The following is a 24670-nucleotide window of genomic DNA, read 5'->3' on the forward strand; positions in this document are numbered from 1 at the left end:
TTCAATTATGCAGAATTCCAGCTATTTTAAAGGAGTGCTGTGAAGCCTAGTGATTCCTATGACAGAAAGGTGGACCAGCCCTTCCTCCTTAAACCTGCTGAGCCCTGTACAGTGACTGTAGGAGACTATGTGGAACACTTTTGTACAAAACATAATTCAGAAGCAAATCACTAGCATGTCTCAAGAATTTAGGGGTTTTTATTATTTATATTTTATAACTGCATTTCATTCTGATCTTTAAGAATTATTATTTTTATGCACTTTGCAAATTTCTTCCCAGCACCAGGAATGTAGACTGCATTTTCTTACACATCTTTCAATGTATGTTTTTAATGTTATACCTACTGAATTCAAACCTTGAATAAGGAAACTGTTGTGTTATTGTTGTAAATAAAAAATGTTTTTTATGTGTTCTTTTATATTTCTATTTCAATAGAATATATAAAATGAGATTGTTTTGAATTAATTTATAATATTGTTTCATATGCTGGACTAAGATAAGTTGTTTATTGCTTTTCTATTGATTATGTAAATCTTTTGTATATATCTATTGAAGAATAAAAAATTAGCTTCATCTGTGAAATCCTTCATTTACAGCACTACAAGTCGTACATATAATCTTAAGGCTTTCAATTGACTTGATCTCATAACATATTTGTAAAAGAAGAGGGTATCATCTATATTGAGAACCATTGAGAAATTCTAGCATAGTTTCCTAGTTGCTTCAATGACTAGTGCTTCCTTACACTTTGATTTTCCACTGCAACACTGAACTGAATAACTTCAAACTAGGAATAGATGGCTATAGAGTGAAAAAGAAAACAAAATATTTTTCTCCTGTTTAATTTTCTTTGTTGTTTTTTCCCCCTTTTCAATATAGACACCATTATCTTTGCAGGCTAAATTCAGTTTAATGAATAAATATTTTGGATTAAAATTAGGTATGTAATTTTTCACTGTGAAAATTATCAGGATTCATTAGAAATTAAGTCAATTGGAGTTTCATTTTGCTCCCCTTGGGAAAGAAAAATAAATGTGAATTTGAGAAAGTGAACTAGAGTAGGTGTACACAGCCAGTGGAAAGGATTGCTTTTTCATTTCTCTCTCAATGCAATAAGATTTTTCTATCTTGTACTTCCAGTGATGAGTACAGGCGAAGGATGCATTGATTTACATGTGTCAGATTCTAGAAGCTGTGATGGAGTCAACACTTGGTCACATCTTACCAATCTGGAGCTTTTCTTGTTGTTTACAGACTGTCAGGAGCCAGCCACCCCTTGCCACCCCACTGTGACATGGATTCCTGTAGCTCTGAGGAATTCTACCAGGCTGTTCACCACGCAGAGCAAACCTTCAGAAAAATGGAGAGCTACTTGAAGCAGCAGCAGCTCTGTGATGTTATCCTGATTGCTGGGGATCGCAAGATACCTGCACACAGGTAGGAGATAGGCATAAAGCATTGAAATTACAAAAGTTAATGTTTTAGGTATGTGTATTTCTTAGAACAGTTTTTCCTATTGCCCCTTATGATTATTTCCTCTTTCTTTAAACACAAGTGTGACTGGAAAAGGTGGGTTTGAAGTTTGGGCCTTTGAAGGTAAGGGTTTTTTGTACAGCTTTCAAAAGTTCAAGTAGCACTCAACTAGCAAACTGATGGTGAGTATGACTAACAATTCTCCTGCTGTGATGCTATTCTTATGTGAAGAGAATGTGAATTTCTGAAATGGGGTGCTGTACAGCTACACTGAACAGCATCATTTCTAGTTTAAGATCCTGATCCTGTGATAAGTCTATTGTACAGAGTCTCTTAGACACTTATAGTAGAATGAATACTTTCTTGCTATGAACTGTGTCTTTCAATGAACTAAAAAATACTTATTTACTTATTATTATTGGGATAAAAATTATTGAACACTCTAATTTCTAAAATTCTGTAAGATTATCTGGTATTAAAGCAGCTAGTATTTATGAAACTTGGTTTCAGGATAAAAATTAAACTTAAAATAGTTATTCTTCATTGAGATTTTTGGTCTCAGAAATAGGTTTTCATTTAATGCATAAAAATAAAAATATGGTCCTAGAGTTTAGATTAAAATACAGATAATTCAGAATTTACAGGTGAGCAAGTATTTTTGCATCTGAACTCTGCATAAGGCTGCAAACCAAGGGTAATCTATTTCCTGCTTGTGTCCTGATTTCTCTGGTGAGATACTAAATTCAGAGCAGGATTATGGTTCCCCAGCAGGAAGTGATGAAAACAGCCAGTGCATTTCTGAACTCAGAAATTAACTTCCTGGTGGCAGAAGAATACTCTAAGGGCATCTTAGCAACTTGGACCTTACAAAGTTCCTTTTGCCCTGAGTGAATATGGACACAGAGACTATTCCTGTTAAACAAAGAAGCTGAATAGTCTATATTCTAACTCCTACAACAGTAAGTAAAAGAAAAAAAAAAACATGCAATATACAAGACTGCAGAGCCAAAGTTATTTTTCAAATGCTAAGTAAAATCAGACAGAAACTTCATTCATATATTTAAATAATAGGGTTTTGTTAATTAGTTTCTTTCATTTCCCCTATTATTTTTAATACAGCTGTTCATGTTTGGATGCATACCTTTTAGTAGTAAATTTAATTTCACATTTGTCATTTCAATTCTACAGTGCTTATAAATCCTGAGCTGAAAACATTCCCTAATAAGATTAACCATTAAATAATACCCATAACCTATTTAGATTTTCTAATAAACCTTTGGACACCTTTACATGTGATTTTCTACTTGTCTGTGGTCTGCAGTCAAAATTCCAAATCTCAAATAACTGGAAAAGTTTTGATAGTGTTTATTCTATGTTTGTTTAGACAGGTGTGTCTGGACAAGCACAGTGAGCTATTTCTTCTACTGTAGTCATTACAATCCTAGAAATTACAGATTTGACTTTCCCTGCTCAAAGCAGGGTCAACTGCAAGGTTAGACCATTGAGGTCATACACAGTTAATTTTTAATATCATCTCTTCTGGACGTTCCTCTCTTGTTAGCCTGCTCCAGTTTTTATTATCCTCCCTGATTTTTGTGGTGCGGGATGTGTCATCCAGGCAAACTTGCTCCATGATCTTGGTGAGGTGAACAACTCTACAGGTACCTACATCCTTCTTCTTAGGGATTTACATGGAAATTGACTTTTCCAGTCCTTAGAAACCTCCTGCAATTATCATGATCCATTACAGATAGGAGAGAGTGGTCCTTCAGTAATATTGTAGAGCTTCCTCCAGTATTTGAAGTACTGGAAGAGTACTTTAAACTTGTCCTCAAAACACAACATAAAAAAAAAAAAAAGACTGTGCCAAATGAAGCTTTTTTGAGCAGGCACACAAAATCTTTCAGAAGTTTTGCATTTGCTTCCAAGGTATTTACAGAAACCCTTCTTTACTATCAAATCCTTTGCTGTCTTCATCTCTGCCTGATCTTTGGGCCTCTCTAATTCTATTTTTTTACATTGACACAATGTTTCTATATTTCTCCCACATCATTCATCTCTGCTTTCATTTTCCATGAACTTCTGTTGTGCATTTGGGAAGTAAATATTGTTCAGAACTATAGTGGCATTATCAGAGTGAATGAAAATTGTTAATCAAGCAATAATCACATGGGTCAACGTAAAATTAAGAGTATGTGTTTGCCATCAATGATTTGGTTGTTTTGAGTGAAGGGCAATTTACATGAATTGCACTGGTTTTAAATAACTGTGTTTGAAATGCTGTATTCTACAGCTGCTGAAGAAACATCAAAAATCCTGTGAAGAGAAGAGCTAAAGTCGCTACAAATGATAGATGAACCTTAATATTTGTGCTGGAGAGTTCATTAAAACTTCCATCTAGGACTGCAGAAATGTTAGAGCATCTCTAAACTCAGACTGTAGTTTAAGACATTTTGATTAGTAATGCTGCACAAAACAAGATAGGAACTCTATGCTGAAGGGAAAAAAAAAAAGAACAAATATTATATAAGGCTAAAATTCACCTACTCCTATACAATTAAAACACTCCCATATAACAGAGACTCGATTCAATAAAACAGAAAATTCAATAAAACTGGAAAATGCAAAGAAGATGTAGAAGGGGAGTTACACCCTCAGCTTACAGTTCTGACTTCCACTGCACTTCTTGAGAAACCAAGAAATCTACTTTTGTTGTTGTTATAGTCAGGTATATTTAAGTGTATAATGAGAAATGCAAGTTTTTATCTTCTGTTGTCTCTTAATATCAGACTTTTTTTTTTTCTTTCCAATACTCAAGAAAAGGATCATGGGGGACTCCCACCATAGCAGAAAAGGTAGTACAGAACTCTTGGAAAATTACCAATAACATATGAAACAAAATACTTTAGTAAGGTTACTCAAATCTTTCTACTAGTATTTGAATGACATGTGAAGATAAATTTAATAAAACTTCTTCAACAAAATGCAGTTAGCATTGTCTGTTTCCGTGCTCTGGGTGGTAACAACTTTTTTCAATGCCTTTTGAGTGCTACTACAGAGGGACAAAGTTAAAAAAAAAACAGTAGTAGTAAAATGAGGAAAAAATTAATGGAGAAAGTTTAGCTGAAAGCAAGATGAAAGAATAAAGAACCAGGCAGAAAAGAAAGGAGAACCAGGCAGAGAAGAAGGAAAGTCTAGAAGCAGGGAGTAAAAGAAGAAAAATGCACATTAGTCTGAAGATGCACATTATATTCTGAAGACCAGTTTTCTGTCACTAGTCAGTAACAGATCCACATGGAAAACATTGATTAAAAGCAGTACAGCCATTCTATGTTATTCCCAGATGTCTGTAAGGTTTGAGGAACTTCCCATATCATCTGAACTCATCTGGACAGAGTTGTTTAACACAACCCATAGTATGTGAGTTTAAAAACAATTAATTCAAGTAATATGGTTGGGAAAGAGCAACAACAGCAAAAATTCCTGCTATCAGAGGAGCAGCAAGGCAATTTAGATGAGCTTTTAATTTTAACCTTGATTGATAATCTTGATACGAGGGTTTGGGTTGCTGGCAAGTTAAATGGGAGTCAGCAGTGCCCTGGCAGCAAAGGGCCCACCATGCCCTGGGAAGCATCAGGCACAACATCACCAGCCCATCAAGGGGTGATTGCCTCTCTCTGCTCTGTGCTGGTACAGCCTCACCTTGAGAATTGGGTGCATTTCTGGGAGCCACAATATAAGGACATGACACTGTTGGAGCATGTCCAGAGGAGGGCATCCAAGGTGGTTGAAAGGTTTTGAAGGAAAAATGGAAAAGGAGAGCAGCTGAGGTCACTGGGTTTGTTCATCCTACAGAAAAGAAGGCTGAGGGATGACCTCATCACAGTCTACAGCTTCCTTGAGAGGAGCGGCAGAGGGGGAGGTGGTGATCTCATCTGTCTGGTGACCAGGGACAGGACCCAAGGAAATGGAATGAAGTCAGGGGAAGTTCAGATTGTATATTAGGGAAAGGTTCTTCAGCAGAAGGATGGTAAGTTGCTCCAACAGTCTTCCCAGGGAAGTGGTAAGAGTTCAAGGAGCATCTAATCATGTGCTTAATCACATGGTTTATTTTTGTTTTAGGAGCCTTAAGGGTCCTTTCTAGCTAGAGATATTTTATTACTGTATTAAACCAGAATACTAATGCTATTACTTTATGGACTGGAAAAAGGTGCAGTAACTGAAATGGACTTTGAAGGGTGAAAGAACCTACTGTTTTACTTTGAAACCATTCTCCCTTGTCTTATCACTACATTACCATATGAAGAGTCCCTCTCCATTTTTTTTTTAAAGGCTCCTTCAGGTACTGGAAGGCAGCAATTAAGTAATCCCTAAGTCTTCTCTTTTCTAGGCTGAAAAAGCCAAATTCCCTCAGTCTTTTCCTATGGGAGAGGTGCTCCATCCCCCTAATCATTTTGGTGACCAGTATTTTGGTGACTCTCTCTAAGAGGTAGATGTCCTTCCTATGCTGTGGATTATGCCAGTATTTATTGAATGTGAGATTTTATTCCTTTCAGAAATCAGAGCTTAAAATTTCAGTTTTTTAAAATAAATAATACTTATGAATGCATATATATGTCTCTCTCTATATATATATATGCATACTTTCACAATGCCATCTGTCAAAAGTTAAATGAAAATTAAAATGTAGTGTGGAAAAATTCCAGATATTATCATTTTTACCCTAGAATCTTTGTAGATGAAAGCTGTTTGTGTGCAGTACTCCAGGTGCGGTCTCACCAAAGCAGAGTAGAGGGGCAAAATCTCCTCTCTCGCCCTGCTGGCCACCACTGTTTTGATGCAGCCCAGAACATGTTTGGCTTTCTGGGCTGTGAGTGCACATTCCAGCCTCTCATCCAGAAGCATCACCAAGACAGTCTCAGCAGGGCTGCTCTCTGTCCATTCATCCCTCAGCCTGGATTGATACTCGGGGTTGCCCTAACCCAGGTGCAGCACCTGCACTTGGTCCAGTTAAACCTCATGAGATCCTCATGGACACAGTTCTCGAGAATATTCAGCTCCTATGTGTATTAGCATAAAATGCAGGGTGAAAAAATAGTGTCTTGACTATGATTTTTTAGTGCAAATAACATCTGATATTCTACTCAGTTGGCAGTAAAATATTGGAAGAGTTTTCTTAAAGATTTTAAGTGATCAAGGTTTGTTTGCTTCTTTTAATTAATAAATGCATCATCAGTGGTTAGGCAATTCTCTATCAAAAGTGTATATGAAAACAGTTGTGAAAGTAGCAAAGAAATATTCTATAATAAACTAAAATAAAACCTGATATCCTGGGAAAAAAGGTCACAACCCTAATCAGTCATATGGGTTACTTGTAAAAGAAACCACAAATTGATCAGGCTGAAATTAGTTGTAAAGAGAAAGATGTCTCTTAATCTGGAGAAAATCTTTCTGGGTACTCAAACTCATTTTAAGCCATGAGTTACCTGCTGTGAGTCTCAAGGATGAAAGAGTTTATTATGTATTCTCACTGCCAGATCCAAAGTTGAAAAGGTGACATCCTCAACCACCTGACCTTTCTTGATTAATAGGTCAACATGCCTTTAAACCAGGATTTAAGGCTGTTTGGAGTCTTCTAATCTACAAAAAGCAGCAGATCATTACAAATTAATTGATCTCTTTGATTTCTCACTTTTGATCTTCCATCTCAACCCTGGAATACAATAAAGATTTACAAAAGGTGTCACCTTTCAGAATTAAGTGTAATTAGCAAGTTCCTCTCTCTTCAGTTCAACTTGCAGAGCACTTCCCAAGGTAAAACTTAGTGTTGTGAAACTTCATCTTTTGGTTATAGTAAGTTGATGAAATAGCTGACTCAGTATTTCTGTTAATATTGATTAATATAAGACACTTAAAAAAGTAATCCTGTTTTTTTTTATCACTATGTTCAAAAGCTTGTCTTGATTCTGTAGGTGAGCTGCTACATCACAGAACCTTTCTGCTCATTTAAGCCATCTTCTTTGATAGGTGGTACAAACCAGTAGGGATAAACCTCTAAGAAAAATGGGTAGTGCTGAGTACCTGACATGTGTCTTATTTCTTTTATTTTTTTTTCCCACTTTGGACTGGTTCTTGTGTGTTCCTGTAGACTGAATGCTCCTTTGCAGCTGAAATCCATTAGATAACATCTTTTATTTTCCTCACACAAACTGTGGAAAAGCACGTATTTTTATAGAAATTTGTGAAAGAGATTTAATACTTCTGTTATTTATTTTCTGCCCTCCCTCTGTTGTTTTTTGTTTGTTTTAAATTTGACCATATATATACAGTAAGATTATATAATAGGTAACTGCTGAACATAAATCAAGTGAATTTAAAATACAAGATATTACCATTTGAAAATATTTCCACTGATCATTAACTGGTGTATTAAAATTTCTGTTCATTCATTTGTCCATTTTTATTTTTTTTTTGATGCAGCCAAGGGTTTTGGTCTTGCTTTTGACAAGTGATCAAATTGAATATCCATAGCTAAATTTAAATGATGGCTAGTAAATCTGAAGCAACAGCTAATGCAAAATGAAATTAAATTAAATCTCCATGAATGAAATGGTCTGAAATGAAAATCTCCATCACATACCTAAATTACATTTCTGCTATCTGTGAGAATTTTTATCTCATATAAAATCATCACATTTTTCCTTTCTGTGATTTTTGTGATGTTTTTATTGAAGCATCAATGAACAATAAGGTTACTTATTTATAAGTGGTCAGAAATAGTACTAGAAGAAGATTTACAGATATAATAATATATAAATGTGATAGAATAAATAAGCAAATGTAGAAGTAAATGTTCCTCAATGACAAAAAAATAGTAAATTAGGAGTTTCTAGTGGCAGCACCAAAGTCTTTTTCTAAGTTCATGTTTTTGTAGTCATCCATTGACATTTAGTCATTGCATAAATATAAATGTGAATTGTTTATGAATTAGGATGTTTGCTTCTAAAATTCATGATTGCTGGATTTGAGCACAACATGAAAAGTGATAAAAGTGCTATACCTATTTATTAATTCCCCAACTCTTGTAGTGTGTTTTTATATTTTGTAATACTTTGAAGTAGTTTGTTTCGTATTCCCATATTTTTCCCAAATGGTTTATCCCAAACTCTACCCCCCTCCCTTTACCTGTGTAATTCCTCTCCCGGGATGAGATCATCCCCAAACCCCACCCTGGCTCTCTGTCAATCACTCAGATCCCATCCCTCCATCCAGAAGTTCTGGTCCAGGTCAGTCGAGTGATCAGCCAGAGGCTGGGAGTCAGCCCCCAAGCCTTGCCCCATACGCTGTCCTAGATGTCTATCCCCCAGTACCCATCCCATAGAGTTACTTATTGGGTGGTAAAATGTTATCTACTTTTGGTTTCCACCTCCCTTTAAATGTGACCTTAGCACATCTCCCGGGGATCTGGGCAGGAGGCCCCCTGAGGTGCAGGAGCTCCTTTGGGATCCTAATAAAACCTTGGATTGACCCCTGCTAAGAGTCGGCCCTTTCTCTTCTACCGATGTCTCTGGTGTCTCTTGTGCTGCACAGGCGGCCACCCCAGGTGCCCTCAGTACCCTCGGGGCACACACAGAGAGTGTCTCCCTGCCAGCCCAGGTGCCCTCAGCACCCTCGGGGCACACACAGAGAGTGTCTCCCTGCTGTCAGCCCAGGTGCCCTCAGCACCCTCGGGGCACACACAGAGAGCGTCTCCCTGCCAGCCCAGGTGCCCTCAGCACCCTCGGGGCACACACAGAGAGTGTCTCGCCCCTCTCGGCCGTGTCGGGGCTGCCCCCCTGTGTCTGCCGACTCGGGACTGGCCCAGGGCTCCTGAGAGGCTCGCAGAGGGACAGAGACACTCATCATTAGAGGCATAGATCATATATATGTCTTCAGTCTGCCCTACTTGCTGGTAAAATGTAGCAGCATAAAGCACTGTAAAGTTATGAAGTGAATTCAAGCTTCAAATATTTTACTTAGCTATTGGGGTGAGCTAAGAGAGCAAAGGCAATCAATTACCATGGTGGCTGATAAGAATTAACTTGTTTATCTTCCCTATTTTTTTAAATAATAATTTGCCCTGAGCAAACTAGCTAACAATATACAAAAGGCTAATTGTTGTTCTCTTGGTTTCCAAGTTCTCCAGTTGTGATGGTAGTGTTTTTTTATTAATATGTTTGTATATCATGTTTTCAAATTAATCCAGAAATGTGACCATCTTTATGGAAGCACATGGTACACTATTTATGGCTGTACCACACTTCTAATCTCAAGATCATCTGTGAATATTCAGTCCTAAATAAATAAAAATTTCACTGTAGATGGTATTTGGAAGAATGCCTAAACTTAAAGCCCCAGTAATTAAAGTTGTACTTGATACTGCTGTGGTATTGATTTATCTGTATCAGATTCCTAAACAACAAGCTATGAGCATTTTGTAGATATTTTCAGAATATTTTCAAAATATTTTCAAAATACTTTCCTTGGACATGTTTATTAACAAAAACATTGTATTACACAGTGATTTTATTACATATTTTTAGTGAGTAGCATGTTAAGCTACTAACAGTTTAGTAGATTATATTTAGTAAGTTTATAGATTGTCTAAAGTCACATGCTATTATTAAAAAGTTTATAACAATAAGCCTTTAGGAACAAAGAAAAGTACCTCTGGATTATGAAATGCCTGTCCTTATGAAATTGATGATTTGATACTGAGAGATTATCTTGTTAACAGTTGGGACATCTGCATGATTGGAAGATTATTAGAAATACTGAGTGCTAATTTCTATGTATGTTTTATAGTCATATGCTAAAGTATCACTTGCTTCATATCATAGGAGGCAAAAACACATTAGAATCAAATGTCGTTCTGTATTTTGCTGCCAATGTGCAATAATAATACATTCCTCCAATAATTTTTAAAGAAGTTTATAAATATCTGACATTTATCATATATATATATCCAAGCAAATTACACCACTTTCTTACTTTTTCTGCAGACTTGTCCTCAGTTCTGTCTCTGACTACTTTGCTGCCATGTTTACAAGTGATGTTTGTGAAGCCAAGCAAGAAGAGATCAAAATGGAAGGCATAGACCCCAATGCGCTGTGGGACCTTGTTCAGTTTGCATATACAGGTATTGTGATGCATACATTACGTATACTTCCTATAGAGGCAGATGTTGATATTTTTGTTTGCTACTTTCCAATCAACTGTATTTTTTTTATAAATATTTTTATTTTTAAACATAATCATCCAAAAATGTTTAATTACTATTTCTAGGGATGAATTCAAAATATTATCTCTTATCTCCAAACTGTTCAATATTTCAGACTTGTCAAGTTCAATAGGATAGTCAAGAAAATTATATACTTTTCTTGGTTTTCAAATACTTAAAAAGGAGTGCCTCATACCCTCATAACTCAAATTATGTAAGATCACTGGAGGAACAGTTGTACTTTTTTAAGAATAATCCTGTATTGCTTTTTTAATCAAATCTCAGTATAAATAATTGCATAAATCTTTAAAAATTTGAAAGAAAGAAAAATTGAAGTTTGAATAAGAAAATGTTTTAAAAGGTTTTATTATGAGCCAGATATTTTCACTTTCATTTCCCTTCATATGCTGGGACTCTGTTTTGAAGTGTAAACTTATGAATAACTCACAATACAGAGTTAATAACTCAAAGCTCTCTTCTGAATAGTTTTTATATTTTAATGCATTATAGATTTGGGATTTATACTTCTTAAACAACTTGTTATGCACCTTTTAACTGAAGTGCATTAATCTGAAAGAAAGAATGCTAATATTACAAAATAAAGTAATTAAAAGAGTGGAACTGCCTATAAGATTTGCCTTGAATCACATAAGTATAAAATATACACTGTTTTCTATTTGTTTCCTAAAAGACATCCTTATATTGTTTAAATTAACCGTATTTTATCATGATTATTCTATTGTATATTTGATTTAGATTCAATTTTAAATAGATTCCCCAAACCCTGAAGTTTTAATCTGTTTTAAAAACACACCTAATAATTTAATCACAAGTTGCTGTTCGCTTTGTAGTTAATCAGGATATGTTCTGGGGTTTTTATGACATAATAGCTTTACCATCTTAATAGAAAACAGAAACGGCAAATAAGCATAATTTAAGCTAAAAATTCTCTTTTGGAGAATAATGTTAGAGAAATAAATGTTCTAGGAGTGTAAGACTGTGATTTAGGTGGTACTCTACATGTTAAAAGGGTAATGCCGACTCCCTTCAGCTGTGGCTTTGCCACTCAGGAATGTGCATCGTCTCGAGGGTTTCAAGCTAGGGATCCATGAAATGAAATAGTTCAGTAAGAAGGATACAATCTGATTCCTTGGTGAATGAATGGCACAGGAATTCTGGGGCAAAATCAAGAATACCTTGGCACAGAACAGCAAAAAGACTATGGGTAATGTTAAATTGTTTTATAGGAGGGAGGTTAAAGATAGAGGAGGTAAGAGAAGGGACAGTGTTGTTCCCCTGAAAAGAAAATTGTGAAAATCCTGAAGTACTGTATTGTTCTTTTGCTTCAGTTTTCACTAAAATATATCACCTGGAAAGATACAAAAGAGTTGTTGACAGCAAGAGATAGTGTGTAGGTGTAGATTAGGGAAAGAAGGAGATTCAGAAGAAAGGTGGTAAAAAAAGATAAACACTTTCAAGATGAATGAAGCTATATAAGAACTTTATGGTTATCTTTGAGAACTTTGGAGACTGGATGAAGCAATGAAAACATAGAAGAAGCAAACTTCTGTTTACCAAAAATGTTTAAAATTTTCAGCTCCTTTATGTTCCTTCATTCTCTTTGCAATGTGATGTACTTGGGTCATTATATGAGATGTAAAACTAAAAAGCTTCTTTTTGGTGTAAGGTAAATAAGGGCCAGCTTTCACAAATGGATGAAAAGGGAACTCCACAGCGAGTATAATTTGCATGTTTTCTAATTTGGCCTCATATGAATCTGCATCTGTAATATTCATTAATTTAAACAGTCACACAGTCCAAACTGCCTCAGAAATGGCAACATTATGTACTATTGTAACATCACCTTGAAGAAATAGAAACTTAAGAGGATAACCAAGCTCTCTAATGTCTTTCACTAGAAGTGGTAAAACACCATTATTCTTTTTTTCTAACGCATTTTGGAGACGAAATAAGACTTTAAAATGCCTTAAGTTTACACTTGCAAGTTTCACAAATACTTAATAACAATAGAAGAGTGATGAGGGTTGGGAAACGTGAGACAATTTTACATGCTAAAAGATTAAATATATTGGATACCATAGATCATTCTGGTTTTGATTACTCTGTCTTGCATTTCTCTTCCATCAGGTTCTTTATCCTGATTTATTCTTATTTATCCTTATTTATTCTTAGCTTGTGTCCTTATCTTCTGGAGTTCATGTGGCATTATTTCTTTCTGTATTCCTTTTCTCTGCATCAGATATCTTAGCAGACACCTAAATTTTCTAGCTACAATTATCCTAATAAATTAAACAACGCTGGGGAAGGCTTGCAGGCACTGGAACACAATTGTCTCTATTGATCCTGGAAGTTGTGGCCAAATCCAAATAGTAGTCTCTCTAACACATGATGGGTATACCTTGGGTACGCAGCTTATCATTAATGTGGCTAACCTTGTGCAGAGGGTAAGGGCACTCAAAAGCGCTATGGAGAATTTAGTGATAGCTCACGTGATTTGTGAATTCCTAGAAAACAGTCCCAAACTTACTCAGTTTATTGAAATTAAATACAGTCTAGGCTTCTCAGTTAATCACTCTGTTTTCCCTTGACCTTGCCAGAGCAAAAACCTTTCTTTTTTCTCATTTTGTCATATGATTTATCTATATTCATAGTTTCTTATCTCCTTTCTTGTACTCTGATTCCTTATTGACAACAGTCTTGTGCTGCATGGATGTGGACAAGTGGAAATTTAAGAAAATAGCCAGTGTTTTGATATCCAGAAGCACAGAAGCCAACAGAAATTCCCTTTTTGATATCCGGAAGCACAGAAGCCAACAGAAATTCCCTTTCAGACTTTTGATCTCTAATTGGGAGCATACACCTGTCTAGACTTAGGCAGAATATCGGGAGAATCTGGCTGCCAAATTCCAATTACTGATTGCATGTGTGATAAAGTTTTCAGCAACTCATGTCTGTAACCAGTTTAGCTCTTTATTTTACTTCAGGAATAGAAAACAATTTTGACAAATGGGCAGTTATTTACTCCTATTTTCTTTTTCCTGTCACTACCTTCCTAACTCAAGGAGCTTAAGAAAAAAATCACTGATAGTTGCTGCTGTTATAGAGGAGGTTTTCCCTGGGGAAAACTGAACAAATCAGAAAAAACACAGCTGAACATGGAATTGTTTGCAAAAATGTAGACGTTAAGAGTATTACAGTGCAAATATGTCTAGATGGAACCTGATGTGATTTAAAAGATGGAACCGTTTCCACATCTTGTTATCTGTAATTCAGTCAGGTTTATATTTTTTTATAATCTAGTGAAATGATTGCATTTTTATCTGTGAATCATACATATTAAGCAGGAGGTTAAGAAGGATAAAATATATGCATCTATGAAAAGCATTATTATTGGTGAAGATATCTTAAACTGATATCAGACCCTCCACCAATAATCTAATAATAGATCTAATATAGTTGCAAAATATCAGAATTAAAGTTCATCAAAAGGGAGATTTTTTACACCAGACACATGAAGAAAAGTGGTTCTGGGGTGCACCAGGCACAGCATCACCAGCTGAGCATGGGAGGGGATTGTCCTTCTCTGCTCTGCACTGGGGTGGCCCCACCGAGGGTCCTGTGTGTGGTTTTGGGCACCACAATATTAAGAAAAACATTAAATTATTACAGAGTGTTCAAAGGAGGGCCGCGAGATTTGTGAAGGGGCTTGAGGAGCAGCTGAGTTCACTTGGTCTGTTCAGCCTTGAGAAGACTGAGGGGAAGACCACATAGACCACATTGCAGTCTACAACTTCCCCATGAGGGGAAGAGGAGGGGCAGGCACTGATCTGTTCTCTGTGGTGGCCAGTACAGAACCCAAGGGAATGGCCCACAGCTGTCTCAGGGGACATTCAGACTGAATGTTAGAAAAAAGTTCTTCACTCAGAGGAGACTGGGCACTGGAAGAGGCTCCCCAGGGAAGTGGCCACAGCATCAAGACTGACAGAGTTCAAGAAGCATTTGGACAGTGCACTCAGGCACATGGTGTGTCTCTTGGGGTTGGTCTTGTGCAGGGCTTAGAGCTGAACTCAGAGATCCCTGAGGGTCCCTTCCAACTCAGCTTACTCTGTGATTCTGTGGTTCTGTACACAAATAGATTTCTAAATAATTGGTGAGGTAGAATTACAAGGTGACCAGGAGAGCATTAAGTCTTGTACAGCCTTGATTAGAGCAGCTCCTGAATGAAGGTATCTGCCAATCTAAGAGTACTAACAGGAAGACAGAAAATTAGACAACCAAAAGTACTGATTTAAAGATAATAAAGGATGTTGAAGTTTCTGTGAAGATTCAATGTGAATAATTATGTAATTTTAAAGTTATGTGATTAATGTACCTGTAAAGCAGAATTTTATTAAAGCTGAAAAAATTGGCATGTATTAAAATATATTCTATAAACTCTATGTTAGGACAGTCTTGGGGTTGTTTTGGAAGTGTTTTAGGATTTGTATATATATATATTTAACTTGCATTTTTTGTAAACAAATTAATTATGTAGTAACTACATATTGTTTTATCTGAAATATGCACAAAGTTTTCTAATGACATAGCTACATTATAATGTAATTATGGCTTGTGTAATTCAAATTATGTAGATGATGTGAATTTATTAGAAAAACACTCTATCAAAATTATATGCTTCTTGTTCTATACATATGGTCACAAGGATAGATCAAAACAGCTTTACCACTGTTTTTTGTAATGGATATATTTGACCAGTAAAAAATATGTGACTTCATTAATCTAGCCACACTTTGCTGCATTTTTTTGGTTTATTCAAATAGACAAAGTATGTTTTGTCTGGGATAGAGCAGAACTGTAACTTAATAGGAAACAAACCTCCCTCTTTTGCATATCTACTCCTTGTGAGCCAACTGAGGAAATCAGAAGCCAACACAGACAGCTGCAATGGCTATGCAGAAAGTATGTTTCATTTTTCAAGCAGCAAGATGATTGATTGCAAAAAAATCTATGATTGAGATCTTAGTGCCCTGGGATAGATGGATGTGTAATCTTTGATCTTTTAAGAATTCAATGTAGCAGTTACACAGATGAGTGTTTCTTCACCTTGTTTTCTTAGGTAATGCTTCTTTCTTGATCTTAAAACTTGAGTTTTCATTATTTTCATTTTTACGTCAATAGTTCAGAGAAGACTGAAACTATAGATTGATATTCTGTTGTTTTTCTGCTATTGGTTACTGTGGGAGACCTCCTTTGAAGATACAAAAGAGCTGTGAAGTTACTATAGATTTCCTATATCGAGAAATCTAATTAGCATCAGAATATCTAATTAGCATGCATTCACAACAATGATCAGAAGAGTAGGTTGGTGCTTTCATACTGTTAATGAAACTGGAAAAGCAAAACCCATTTAAGCAATAGAAAACTAAAAATCCTTGATTTGTTTATACACCTCTGAAAAATAAATAGAGCTTATTTCATACATGGAGGAGGTTCAAGCCCTACTGTATAGCTTTTAATTAAACTTTATTTGGGAGAGTCTTTAATTAAAGTACTGTCAAGTGCCTTTGTCAGTGTTATACCTAATAGCACACACAGGGCAGACAGCAGGGATGTAGCAAGTAGGAACTTGCCTTTAAGCACAAGGACCCTTAGGTTCTTGCAGCACAGAAACGATATTAATTAAATATCTCAAGAAGATTTCTTTCTTGGTTTTGGTTTGGGGACTTTTCTTAAATTTTTTTTTAATTGGTGAATGCCAGTTGTCTATGTGAACAAACATTGAAGACAATTCATCAATACTTTTGGCTTGTGCCAATTAATAGTGTCAAGAGTCCAGGGGTTATCAGAGCTACTGGATTGTGCTACAACATGCTGTTTGAATGTGACTGCCATTGTTTGAGGATGACAGTGTTTGGAGTAAAACTGAGGCCATTTCATTCCCTTTTGCCTCAGTGCTAGAGGGAAGTCCCAGACAAGCTTAACTCAATGGATACAATGTAAGGTGTTTTATTAAAAGCTTGTGCTAAGATTTTAAGATTAATAGTGCCTGGATTTTAGGTACTGGTGGCATTTTTACATCTCTTCACTATCTCAGTATATATTGATCACACTGAGAAGTGGAGCTACCCTGATATTATAAAGGTCTTTGCCTCTACCTCTGTGTCATGTTGAGTTTGTTCAAGAGTATTGTTCTGTAGTATCACGTTAGAGATCCCTCAAAGGTGGACCATGTCTAAGTAGCATTTTTTGAAGGAGATTACTACCTGCTGCTGTCCCACTACGTTTTCTCTGCCATGTATTTGATGGTTGACTTTGCACTTGCAGAGAATAGGCCCTTAAATTTCCATTCATTTCAGCTGGGAGATCATTTGTTCCAGGGAACTCTGGGATGAGTGATAAAAGGACAAATTAAGGTAAGTGAATTGATCTGAAAGACTTTGTCAGCTGTTGTGTAATGGAGAGTATGGAAAAATGGTCGCATATCATATTAGGTGCTCATAGACATTGAATAAACTTAACTTCTGGATATGGAGGATCCCCAGTGAAACTCTCTTCTAGAAGCAGATACTTGTCATGATACATGTCATACTTTTCAGGAGTCAATAAAGAGGGTGTTGCAAAGAGAGTTATCCAAAGAAGCCTTCTTTATCAGGGTTGCTCCAGTTTAGGAAGTAGGAAGTGGTAGTGATGGCACAATCTGTAGAGCCATAATTCAGATTATCTGTGCATGGATGTTCCACATTGACTACACTTCAAAGTTCATAAGTACCTTTGCTCCAGTTACATTTCAGATTGACATTTTCATATATAGTGTTCCTCATAAGATCCTTATTTATGCACCAGAATTAAATTCTCAGCTATACTGTCCATGTGTACAATGCAAGAATCTTTCAAAATTCCTTAAAGTAGCTGTAGGTTCAGATTGTTGTCTTCTGTCCTCTGTGAATGTCAGCCTGCTTGGATAAAAATACCTTCCTTCACAGAATATTTTTCTGATCCTAAAACAAACTGTGGCCTTTCACATAATTCAGGTCTGTAGGAAAGAACTTCAGAGACCCATTTATCGTAAAGAACTGCAGAGACTGACTGCCTCCTCAATTTTATTTATTTTTTTTTTAGCCAGTCTCTGAGGATTTTGTTTCCATCTGGAGCAGATATTTTCCATTCCTGTCACTGAAACGCAAAGTCCTTGCTCATTCCTGGAGCTCTACACTACACTCCAATGAATTGTTATTCTTCCTTTACCCAGGATACTTCATTAATGGACAGAATTGGCAATTATGTACCAGGAACCAGCTGTTGTCTCATTCTTTTGGCAAAGTGTATGAGAATCACTTAGGAAAGAGCTCTGAATTGCTTATCCATAAATTTTGAGTATTCAGAATTTTCTAGAATATTATGGGAGATAGATAGTGACTATGTTTTCTCGTACTATGATGCAATCTGCTATTCCAGAGAAGTCAATAAAAAAAAAAATTCAGGCAGACACAGGGAAGTAATGAGTAAGAAGGGGAAGAGCACATAACCAGGGTGCATTTCAGGGTGCATATTTAAAGCTGTCTCTTGCTAGGCTCAAAGTTCTTCATCTCCAAAGAGAGATTAAAACGAGTACTGAACATTAATACAGGACATGGCTGGAAACTCAGTGTTCCTTTGAATGGAGTATCATCCCTCTATGCTGCCATCTGGCACATGCCAGCCTGTTACTTAAATGGCATCAGTGAAGTGATTGGACAGGCTGCCGTAGGATGGTCTGCCTCTTTAATGTGTTTCTTTCTGGAGCTCCTACACTGGAGATATGTACCTGTATCCACGCTCCTGAGCTCAGCTGTGTATCTCCAGTTCCAAAACAAAAGAAAAAGAATCATGAAAATTTCAATGATAGTTTGTGAAAGAGGTCCTCACCTTTCAGGTGTTTACTCCTGCTCCTGTATTGTAAAACACCTTCACTGCCTTTCTGCTCTGGGCCCATCTGACAGCACCTGTGATGAAATGTAGCCTCCGAGCAGGATGTGACTGGAGTGCTCACATTTTCCAGCAGTGCCAGTCCAAAGAAAAGTAGATTTCATTAGGCTGTAAGGTGGACTCATAAGCAAAAATCTTTTCTTGACAATTAATGCCTCCATTTCTGTAACATTTTTGTTCTCTAAGCATGGATTTGAACTGCTCTGTGCTGTAGCACAAGCTGCCAAATCATTGCCTGAGAAGAAGCTTATCTGGCAGAGGTGAGTGCTCCTGCTTCTGAGCTAGCTTCAGGTGTGGAGAATAAAATACTGCTCCTTCAAACCTGAAAGCTGAGCTCCTTTGTCCTTGAGACATTTTTTTTCTTTTTCTTTTTTTTTTTTTTCCCCACCAGAGGCTAAATCTTGATTGTGTTCAGTGTAATAGAAAGGTTGTATCTCTGCAAGAAGTACTCAATATTTGGTACAAGTCTTGTGGAATGAAACTTCCCCCCCTTCTCAAGCTGAAGTTTGCTTTTGTTTACAAACATAAATTCCTGGAGTGCCTTTTGGTATGTGCAGCATGATGAGCAGACATGCAGACTGGAAACAAACATAAGTACTGAAGTCCATTGACTAAAAGCAGTTAAGAGAAACTAAGGCCTTATAGATTAAATGAGGTTTTTGGAATAATTCTTGTCATCTCCCAGCTTATTTTGTGAATGGGTGCAAAATTTGTGCTGCTTGAAATTTAATTAGTAAGTGCTGTTTATATTTATGTATTTTTTGAGGTAACTTTTATCTTGGGTTTTTTTTCTTGGTTCTAAACTGTGAGTTTTTATTCCTCTATTTATATACATAATTCCATATTTATATATATAATTCCAAATGCAATGCCTGTATATTAGCCGAATTACTGGTGACAAAATTGCTAACATAATGACCGTCTGTGCAAGTACAAACTAGTAATATTTAGCATAAAATCCCAAGAATGATGTTCATATTTTAACAATATTTCTATAACTAATGGAAAAACATATCTCGTATCTCAGAGTGCTAACATATCTTTCTTCACAGTAGATAAAAAGGTTTTATTATGATGAGGTTCATGGCTAAAATGATTTGCTGCTTTTAGTTCTTTACTTGTATGTACATCTTACAGGTGACTAAGTTCAAGTCTATAAATGAGCTAAGGCATGTGAATGGTGTAGGGAGAAAATAACATTTTAATGTCTCTCTCTAAAAAGCTGATTTGTACGAGTCAGTGGAAAAATTTTCTTTAATACTTGACATTTCAGTTATACAACAGAGGTGTTTTGGTTTGTAGCTTTGAGAGGTTTTTTTCAGAACAGGAGATGAAAAGGTAACACATTGTGGATTATTTTGGTTAATATAGTTTTCTGATCTTTAGCCAGACATTTGCGAGAAGTTTCCTGCTCAAGGGGATTTTAATTTGTTAATAGCATTTCCTTATCACTCTGCAATGGAGTTATATTCCATGCTATTTAAATAAAGAGGACTGGCAGTACTGACGAAGGTCAGATGATTAAGGCAGTTTAGTCCACTTACTCAAAAGATATGGCATTAAGGTGCAAATAATTGTACAGTATTTTAAAAGAGTGAATCTAGTTAATTTATAAGAATTCTGATATTACTGTGATAGTGTTTTCTTCATCTTTTACAAGCTGCATATTTATGTCTCTGGAATAATTTATTAAATTATTTCGTATATCATAATACTTAAATGAACAGAGCCTATAAGAGAGGTTGAGTGGGAGTATATACAAGAGCACGTAGAGACACAACAAAGGCTGCAAACTGAAGTACAGTAAGTTTTGACTGGATAAGAAGAAGAAATTTTTTACTGTGAGGGTGGTGTGGTACTGCAGCAGATTGCCCAGAGAAGTGGGAGATGCCCTACCCTGGACGTTTTCAAGGCCAGGCTGGGTGGAGGAAACCTGGTCTAGTGGAACATGTCCCTGCCCATGGCAGGAAGGCTGGAAGTAGATGATTGCCGTGCGACTGAGAGACGGGACTTCAAAGGAGGGGTGCAAAACGTAGTCCAAGCAAGAAGCCAAAGCCCAAGCAAAAAGAAGTTGAAGTTGGAGTTGAAATCATTGAAGTAGTTTATTGAAGTCTCAGTATTGTTCTCACAGGGCAGTTTTATACTGTTTCAGCTCCAGGCAGCTTCAGCTTTTAGCAAAAATTTTCCGCTAGCTGCAGATAGCCTATTGTTCACATAACTTGGCAGCCTTACAAAACTACATAATTTCAAACACCTTAATAGTTACAAATACAGTTCTTTTCCCATTTCTTTTTCATATCTGTGTAGACTATTTCCCAGGGTCTATATCCCACCAAAGCCAGAACAACCCATTCCAAGCTGCTCTGTGCTCTCTGTTCTGTTCCCATTTGTTGTCCCGTAGATGATCTTTATGGTCCCTTCCAACCCAAACCATTCTGTGATTCTAAATAAACACAATTAGCCATGGAGTGGCTTCTTCCTCAAGTACAACTGATGAATGTGGTCTGCAGCAAAAAATTAATAGAAAATGAAACACAGTTTGATCAGAAGACACCTCTGCTAAGTAAATATATTGTGTTCTGTTCTCTTTTCTGAAAACATCTTCAGCTTTATAATAAGTATGGAAGACAATACAATATAGAATTTATCTTTTAAGGGATAGGTCAAACTGGAGACTAAAAGATGTTCTGCTACACAGACGATACTTTTTATAACATTCTTCATTGCTTGGTGCTTGTGGATAGACTTAAGAGGTGATTTTACACACTATGTCACTACCAGAAATTGACCATAACAGAGGGAAGTGATCATCAGAATTGAACCCAAAGAGTGTTTCATCACCTGAAACCTAATGCCTCTAATGATTCCAGTGCTGTATTTGGGAGCAGAGCAACTGAATTCATGTCAACAAATATGAATATCAGTAGTGTCTCAGTAACTCAAATGAAGGTGCTCAATTTGTAGCTGAAATCAAGAAATAGCCATTCAGGGAGTGATTCATCTCATTCTGCAGTACATGACTGAAACAGAGCAGGTGAAAACTGCTCTAAGGCTTCCTATTTCTCTCTGTGAACTGTAAAAGGAGATCTTGGGTGATTAGGTCAGGTGGTTACCTCAGAGTGACAAAGATTTTGAATGATTGAGATAAGCAATGGCAAAAAGGTTTATTATAGCAGTGTGTGAGGCATAGCACCTTTTTAATAAGGTTTTTCAAGTGCTCAATTGAATTAGATGATTTTTCAAGAAACCAATTTCTTATTGTAGTCAGTTAATCTACTATGCATAAGATGAATGAATATTATCTTGATACGAATTACTGCCTTTTAAAAAATAATTAATTTTTTTTACATTTTAAAAACGGATTAGTCTCCTAAAACGGATTACGCTCCAGAAATAATTTCATTCAACAACATTTCAAAACTGCCACACAACTGGTCAAGACACATGAAATAGAAAGGTTAAAAAGATAAATACCTGATTTCAAGGAATTGGTTTTAGGCTTTGTTTCTAATTCCTTGATACTTCCCATGATTTCCCTTGTACACACAACACTCTTAAGAATGTTGAGGAGTCTTGTGGGTAAGTGTGTAATTACAAAAGAGAAAAAAAAAACTACTGTGAACATGATGTAAAATGATATTATGATGTGTTAAAAATTTAGGTAAAATTCATTGCTTATACACAGAGCAAATGACCTGTACCTACTGAGTTATCCCACCACAGGTCCAATCTGTTGATCAATACACGTGGGAGGCTGTTCCTATTATATAAACTGACCTTATTAACCATCATACAAAGGTGGGAAAAGGTGCAGTGATTCCCTGTAAACCAAAATAGTTCTAAAGTATAGTCAGTAGTGTAGAAGAGAGAATAAAAGAGAAAAAAAAAAAAACAACCCAAAACAAACAAACAAAAAAAAAAACCAAACAGAAGAAACCCAAAAACAACAACAACAAAACAAAAAACCAACAACAAACAAAACCCCACAAACCAACTCCAAAGCATAACTGTCCCTAAACATGGGAAATAGTTTAGCAACAGAACAAGAATATCAGAGAATTCTATACTATCTCTGCTTCACATTTTGTAATGAGGTAATAAAATTTATGTTGTCGTTATGAGAATGCATGATAAAGACAGGCATTTTAATTTCTGCATAAGCAATGCATATAAAATTTTTCACAAATACAGCTATAATTTAGAATAACAATTAGAATTCATTAAAGTTCTTTTGATTGTTTTTTTCCTCGTATTTTTTCATCTTAATTAATGTAATACAAAAGGAGATTTTAAGCTCTAGTTAATTTGTTTTTCTCAGACTAAAGCACTTGTGCAAGCTTTTATTGCATAAAAATATGAGGGGGAGGTGAATTGAAGAAGCAGTAATATTAATGCCCCTTGAATGTCCCATTAAACATTTTTAAATAGATGCTTGGATCTTCTAATTGCCAATATGAAACTGTGTGAAGATTTCATATTTTATTTACAGAGCCCCTTAAAAGCTTTCTTTTTTCAAAATCTGACCATGCTAAACACTTGATATCCCAGAGGAATTTGCATAAAAATGTCACAGCACTCTTCTGAAAAAGGGAATACAGACCCTGTGAACAAATTTATGAAGGTGTCTTGATGTTTAAAAAAGAAGATAATCAAGATTTAGAAGACATTTAGATGGATTAAAAACCTATCTATCATTGAAGCTAAAAGAATGAAGAAAAATAAACTTTTTAACTCATACTGAGTGTATTTTTCTAGCTTTTATCATAGATCTATTAAGCAGTAAATTAGTATTTCTGAATTTAGTTAAAAATAAGTAAAGCTATAACATATTCGTATCCCTAGATATCCCAGAAGTGGTTTTATATTTACTTTCTCTATTAAAGTGTAAAGCAGAAATGTGTTCACTCCTCTATAAAAATGTGAATCATCTTTTTCAAAATTTCCATGTTAGTTACATAAAGAAATACATAAATAAGTTATTCATAAACCAGATATGTTTTATTCATTTAAACTTATTTTAATCCTATTTTGTATCCCAACTAATTTTGTATCCCAACTAATTTTGTATCCCAACTAATACTGTACCAGGACTAGTGTACCTTAAAGTGAACAGAAAATATCTCAATTTGAAAAAAAATAGATTGATGTGATTTCAACTGATTCCTTTGGGTTCTTCTCCTAAGTGTAGCTACCTTTAGCCATAAAAAAGGCCAAACCATGAGGGTGTTACCTTTCCTCATAAAGTAGGCATATTGAACGTGATTCATTCTATATTTCACTTTGGAAATGTTGCCTGGATCAATTTTGTAGGGCTGAAGACTTTTTTGAGCTCATTGTTGAAAAATAAATATCAGGTAAGAAAAGGAGATTTAGAATTTTTTTTTTTTTGTTTCCATTTCTCAGTTCATCCAGTTTTCAAGGGTGTTTTGCACATTTTTAATTTTTTTACTTCTGTTATCAGGATGATCAGTTTTTACCTGAAAACAACTATCTTTTGAGTGCTTCCACTTTACACAGTGGAACTGTCTTCCAGAATTGTGTTGAGCCAGCCATTACCTGCAGGCACGCAGCAAATGTGGGAGTGTCATTGATGAATATATGGGTTAGCCAAGGATCTGCTGCTGAGTGTGCCTTCTGACCACACTGCATAAAGATGGGGTGTACAGAAATTGTGAGAAAAGGTTAGATAATATAAAAAAAATCTCATGCGACATTAATAAAAGAATAAAAATAAGGAGAGGAAACCCACTTAAATTAGGCTGTGCGCTTGATCTGATGTTCTGACCTTTGCAAAAGGATGTATTATAACTAAATCCAGTAAAGTATAGCTTCACAGTTTCCCTCTTGTATTAAAAGCTCCAGATATAGTGAAATGAGGAAAAGATCAGATGTGCAGTGTTAATGTTACTGTATTTTGGGTTTGGTATTGCAATGTAAAGTGTCTTCTCTTT

The 24670-nt window shown here is 35.8% G+C and overlaps 1 protein-coding gene across 2 annotated transcripts in view; it reads left to right on the plus strand.

Moving 5' to 3' along the window:
• The window catches only part of KLHL1 (kelch like family member 1), a 218527-nt gene that overhangs the window by 55037 nt on the left and 138820 nt on the right, over positions 1-24670 (plus strand). For both annotated transcript variants that reach the window (XM_054518600.1, XM_036387829.2), the window contains exons 2-3: positions 1256-1438; positions 10516-10652. In XM_054518600.1, the coding sequence (XP_054374575.1) occupies positions 1256-1438; positions 10516-10652 (320 nt within the window). The remainder of the gene's footprint in view (positions 1-1255; positions 1439-10515; positions 10653-24670) is intronic.

This window comes from Molothrus ater, chromosome 2 (genome assembly GCF_012460135.2).
Source record: "Molothrus ater isolate BHLD 08-10-18 breed brown headed cowbird chromosome 2, BPBGC_Mater_1.1, whole genome shotgun sequence".
Lineage (NCBI taxonomy): Eukaryota > Metazoa > Chordata > Aves > Passeriformes > Icteridae > Molothrus > Molothrus ater.